The 6,000-nt window shown below is 42.2% G+C and overlaps 1 protein-coding gene across 1 annotated transcript in view; it reads left to right on the top strand.

The window, feature by feature from the left end:
• The first annotated feature begins 2,062 nt into the window (after positions 1-2,062).
• The window catches only part of LOC146703641 (corticotropin-releasing hormone receptor 1-like), a 100,653-nt gene continuing 96,715 nt past the window's right edge, over positions 2,063-6,000 (top strand). The window contains exon 1 of the mRNA XM_085466957.1: positions 2,063-2,676. Coding sequence (XP_085323083.1) covers positions 2,647-2,676 — 30 coding nt within the window. The 5' untranslated portion in view covers positions 2,063-2,646. The remainder of the gene's footprint in view (positions 2,677-6,000) is intronic.

The raw sequence follows: 6,000 nt of genomic DNA, 5'->3' as shown, positions 1-6,000 counted from the left end.
CAATCGGTGGCTGACTAAATACTTTTTTGCCCCACTGTATATACAGATGCAGAAGTGCTAAAAACTGCAGTGAGGGAATTTCTAGCATTTTACTGATCACACTAATTAGCAGATCTCTGTGTCTGCAGATGCACCATTACAGTTGTCACAGTCTGGCGGTGGCAGACTGTATTAATTGTGAAGAGTGGACCCAAAATGCAGACACGAAGAAACTTGGACCAAAGCTTGAGTATTAACAAAAAGCGAGCCGTTTAATAAGGCTGGTAAAAAAGGTACAAAGAAAGGGCAAACTGAAGTAAACTAACATCAACCTAAACTGGGAGAACTAAATAAACAACAAGAAAAACTTAGACATGAAACATGACATGGAAACCTTGGTGTGAACAACAGACGACCTGACCAGGAGTGAACAGAAACACAGACTAAATACACACAAGGGTGATTAGGGGAAGTGGAAACACATGGGGAAACAGCTGACACTAGTCTGACATAAGGAGACAAAGGAAGCAAAGCTGACTACACTGACATAGGACACAGACCTTCAAAATATAACAGGAAACATGGGACGCAGACAAGACAATATAAACTTGACAACATAAGACACGCAGCATGAAACACATAAGGGGCAAAGGGAGAGGGAAACTTAAATACAGCGGTAGAAAACACAAATGGAAACTAATAAACAATTTAGCTACCCTAAAGAACTCATACATATCATCCAAATAAACTAAAACTCAAAATGCTGGGTCAACAGACCCAGGAACGTGACAACAGTTTATGGTTGAAGCCTGCTAAACGAGCTTCCTTCCATCAGATGTTAACTTGTTAAAAGGGGGATCAACAATTCTCATCCAAATATATTCACTACTAGATCTAGAGGGAAAAAACGCTAATGCTAATGTAGAGTCTTACGAGTGCCGTCACTGTTGCTGTAGCCAGCTTTTATTAAACACGTGACTCCCACACGCCACCTGCGACTCTCAAGCGAGGGATGAACGTCCTTCTTCAAATAGATGTTTTCTTACTTGGTGTTTGTTGATGATGGTTGAGAGTAATAACTGCTACCACATGAGTCCAAACATAAGACCACAGCATGACTTGCATTACTTTCATACTCAATGAATTATTTCTGACCATTCTGACCCTTGCATGGGGACATTGCTCTGGAAGAGCCTTGTTTCTTCAGTCGTGTTTTTAATGACCAGCAGGGGGCGACTTTTAAAGTCCCGTGTTTAGAAATGTACAGGAAAACATCCCTTTGGTTCACGTGCCCTGTGACCTCAGTAAACACAGTCCTGATGAGGTTTTGACTGTTTCAGGTCTTACTGAATACAACATGATATTAAACTTAAAAATTATGCTGACAGTTACAGTGATATAGATATAAAGCAGGACAACCGTGTGACTGAAAAGTTGGTTTTAAAAAAACCAACTCAATTACATAGAAAACCCTCATGTCAAGGCTTCATAAAAGGCGATGACACTTTATTACCAACTTTTATATATAGTTTATGTCCAAGCCTCATATGTCCTTGGCTAATACAGTAAAAACCCACCCAAGAGGAGATCTATTCAGAGTAATACTGACTAATAATAATAATAATAATAATAAGCATTTTTTTTCTTATCCTCTAACCTCTCTGGGACGCCCCACGCACACTAATGAGAACTTTAATATTAAGATTATTTGTAATTATTTTAATTGCTGGAGTCGCAAATTCATTCCCACTGAGATTTTATTTACAGTGATTTTGACGCTCATTTGTACTGAGTTGTATTTAAAAAGATCCCCGGGGATGCTTAACTTTATTGACACACTGGGAACCATCTGTCGATCTTGGCTCACAGCGAAATCTGTTGACTCTGCGCTCTGGCACTAATTCGTCAGGAAACGGGGGCACATGATAAAAGGGTTCCCTTCTCTTGGATGCTTGATAAGAGCACAGCGATGCGCGCGGAGCCTTTCACAAGCAGCTCACCCCGGGCTCGTCTGCTTTTAACTTTCTCGCAGCAGTGACGTCTAGATTGCGCGGGGGGTTAAAGATTAGGGTCTGGAACACGGGCAGTCATTGCATAATTAACTCCACGCAGAGGAATCGAGTTATTCCTCAGTCACACTGGATATACTCGACAAAGTGGCACAACGTGGGGGCGTTGTGGGGACGCTGTGCACCACCACGGCGGCTCCGCGCAGGAGTCAGAAGCTGGATGGGAAGCCGGGCGGACGTTAGGCTGTAGCTCGGGGAAACCTGACGTGAAACCATGCGTGGAAAAGGAGTTTTAGTTCGTGGGCAGCTTTAAAGGTGCGATAGTGTTTGTCTGGATTCCGGTCCTGTTCACGGAGGCAGCGATTTCACGGGAAACCGACCCTACCAGAGAGGTGACAGGCTGCTACACCCCAGCTCCGCAGCTCCTCATTAAATGATCCTGACAGTGTCTAACCTCTGACATTACCCGGACATCTACACCCGGCCTAGCCACGCGGTTGTATTTTTTTTCTGGGTACAGTTCAGTCAACACCATCAGAAAACTGCGCTGCTGGGACTTTTTCCACTCCCAGTAACAAGGATAAAATACTTCAGTGAAGTAACAAGAAGACATTTAGTTCCACACATGGAAATTATGTGAAAAATAAAAGGCCTGGAAATGCGTCGCAAATGCTTTTATCTGCTGGGGGTAAGTTCTGCGTCTTTTTGCGCCTCCGCTTCGTCTTCTCCCCTTTGGACATTTAATTAAAACGTCCTAATAACAGCTCGGGGAAATCTGTGCTGTTATCGCTGATTGCAGTTGAGCACAGTCTTGGTGTGAAGGCTTTAACACTACCCCCCCCATCCAGATGTCGGGTTTGGATATTGTCTCTGTCTCAGATTGCTATTTTAAATCAATTTTCATTAAAGGGACGAGAATCCGAGTTTGTCTGAGCTAAAATGTTTTAACAAGGACAATAATCTCTCTCTCTTTTATGTGTAAATATATAGTTATAGCACTTTGCATCCTATGACTTTAACTAAGCGCTGAAGCTTTGCTGAAGCGTGCCGGTGCGTTTTTACTTGTAAACACTGAAACTTGAACCAGGACTTTGGGTTAAGGTGGCTTGAGAAAAACGATCCCAATGGCACGATTCCATACCCTCTGAAACCGGAGCTCAAGCACTGGTGAAGAAAAGGGGCAAAAAGCGGATCTGGGACACATTTCTGAGATGAAACTGGGTGTTTTAATGCAGCAAGTGCACTCCTTTAATAGCGAACAAGAAAAGCGAGCGCGGTGATGTTGAAATTTCTCCAGCCCCATAACGCTGAGATCTGATATCACTCATGCTGTGACCCCTTCGTAGCAAAATGGAGAGCGAGCTGAGGCAAGAATAGGGACATGTGATTTGTTGCACTCACTTGCTGATGTTGTAGATGCCCGAGGTGAATTATTTCATCCACCTCCTGCCCATTGTGCAAAGTGCTGCTGCACTAAGAATAGTCAAGAATCCCGTGAGCCCTTTTTTAAAATCCCCCTGCTTTCTATTCGCGTCCCCATTGTTGTGATTTAAGACCCCACACTCACAGCAGCTCGCGTACTGAATGTCTACTGAGGTCATAAAAGAACAAACACCGGACTGTGTGCAGCTTTAAGGTGCGTGGATTTCTGTGCTGGAAATGGGGCCATTTAACGGTGTGGAAAGTAAAAGTCATGCGTGCAACATTTTATACAGTTAAGGAGTGAAGTATTTGCGTAGTGGTGCCTTTGCACACTCACCTAAATCAGATTAATGTCTGCATTATTGCATTGTTTGCACTGAATTATAGATGGAGCCGATCACATTTAGATGCAAAGCTGGGTGGCTGTAACTTCTCTTAAAATCTATTTTAATATATGTCACCACTTTTAGATACCCATCTGAGTTTGAGTAGGAAGCTGTTGGCAAGCACACCTTGAACAGGATGCCATCACAGAGCGATGTCACAAATCTACTCATGTGTTTGGACTGTGAGGAGTGTAGGGAGAACCAAAGACTGTATATAAAAGATGGGATGCATATTAAAGCTTCCGCATTAGCGTTTTGGCTGAAACTATGTATTCAGGTTTTTGGAAGCACGAGTTACCATATTTGAATAAAAGTATGGAGTGCTGATTCATCAGCTAATTCTGATGTAAACATGCTTTTAAATCAGTTAATGTTAAACATTTCCATATGGGAGTCTGTGAGGATTAGAGGAACTGCACATTTGGCACCAGTTCCACTCAGTTTTTCTCCAGAGCAGGTTGTTGGTTGGGTAGAACCTACAAGCTTTCCACAGAAAATCAGCAGCCAATCAGGAGCTTCAAACCAGGTATCCTCTTACAGTTAAGGCTCTACTGAGCGCCCTTCAGCAGGTGTAAGTTTCACAATGACAGATCTTTACTAAATAATTCAAAGTGATGACATAATTATGATGTCTTTATAAGTAGAATGATAATAGCTATTTCACTGCTTTGTTTACTGTGTTTTGTCTCATTTGTGGATACTTACAAGTATCGAGAAATGGAGAGAGACCGAAGTTTGCGAAACACTGCATCACGTGAAATACAAACACGATCCAGAGATTTAAACGTTACGGTTATTGTAGGTACCTGTATGTGGCGACACCCTTATCACTGCGTGTTCTTCATAATAAAAACAATAGATTCCACATTATGCTGTGCCATTGTTCATATACACAAACAGTGTCTCCACCTGCTTTTATTTTGAATAGATTTTTATCATTCTCGTGCCAGAGCTGCCTCGTTCAGTCACGTTTGAGCGAGCAGCAGGAACGTTCGAGCAGAGTGACATTTCGCAGGTGAACCACACCTCAAACCTGCATCTGTTTTTTCCCGCTTCAGCATTTTTCCTCATGCTGGTTAATAAATCTCAGTCGAAAGCTGGTTTACGACTCTGCAGCAGATCCATGCCGGAGGACCCTTTAAAAGTGGAGACGGTTTTCAGCTGTAAATGCAGCCAAACTGATTCTCTAAATTAAAAGGAAAAGGATTAAAAACTGAATTAGAGTAAATACTGGAGGCATTGATCCGTCACTTTGTTGGCAAGAGCAACTGTGAATCATTCTGAATAGACTGTATGCCATAGCAGTAGATTGTTTTTATGTAGATACAATCTCAAATTTAAAAAAAAAAAGGGCAAGAGGACTGTAAGCTGTAAAAAAGAAAGACTTTATTATGATCCGTATATGCATGAAAAGAGGCATTAAATGGCACATGGGACCCAGGAAAGTCTGGGATCAGCAGCTTTGTGCCCGTCCTCAGGCATCCATCCCGAGCGTGCCCACTTGGGAAGCCTCTTCCTCCACTGTTTTTATGCAGTGTCCTCATGTGATGTGGATCATGTGATTCAAACAAGAAGTGGAGATTTGTTTGTTTTATTTTTTTCTTTTGGGGTTTTTTTCAGTTCAGTATCTGATAGAGTAAAATAAATGCTTCTGAAACATCAGTACATCACTGGCGGTATACTCTTTCATGCATATGGTACTGAAATACTGCTTTTGGGATTTTGTCAATATGCACCTGTCCACAGTGAACCCTGCCTCTTGTTCTGTGGCAGCTGGACTACAGGCAGGGTAGCCACCCATTTAATAGTAAAAATACTTAAAACAAGGAGGCTTTGTCATCTTTGTCATGATATAGTATCATCCTGATTCTGTATTAAGTTTATTACTTGTAAAGATGCATTTTATTGGCAAAAATAAAAAATAAAAAATTTAAACTGCAATTCCTCTAGTGACCACTTGAGGCGCGGTCCAAAAGTGAGTCAGTCTCTATGGAAGTTTTCCATGTGACATCATACAGACATTGCTCAGGAGTTGTCTACCATGTTAGATGTGATATAGCCACCACTGATGGGGGAAAAGGTATATTTTTGGTTGCAAACCGGGGGCTTCTTGTTTATGATTGCTGGAGGATTGTAGTGGTTCCCTGTAGTTTGCATAGAAGATGCCAACTTGCCTGCAAAGGCGCGCTGCACACCAGTACCCA

The sequence above is a fragment of the Copadichromis virginalis genome, linkage group LG8 (genome assembly GCF_057382275.1).
Source record: "Copadichromis virginalis isolate Kocher_CV1m ecotype Utaka linkage group LG8, C_Virginalis_male_GT1.1, whole genome shotgun sequence".
Taxonomy (NCBI): domain Eukaryota; kingdom Metazoa; phylum Chordata; class Actinopteri; order Cichliformes; family Cichlidae; genus Copadichromis; species Copadichromis virginalis.
The sequence above is the reverse complement of the archived record's forward strand: the minus strand, read 5'-3'. Positions and strand labels throughout refer to the sequence as shown.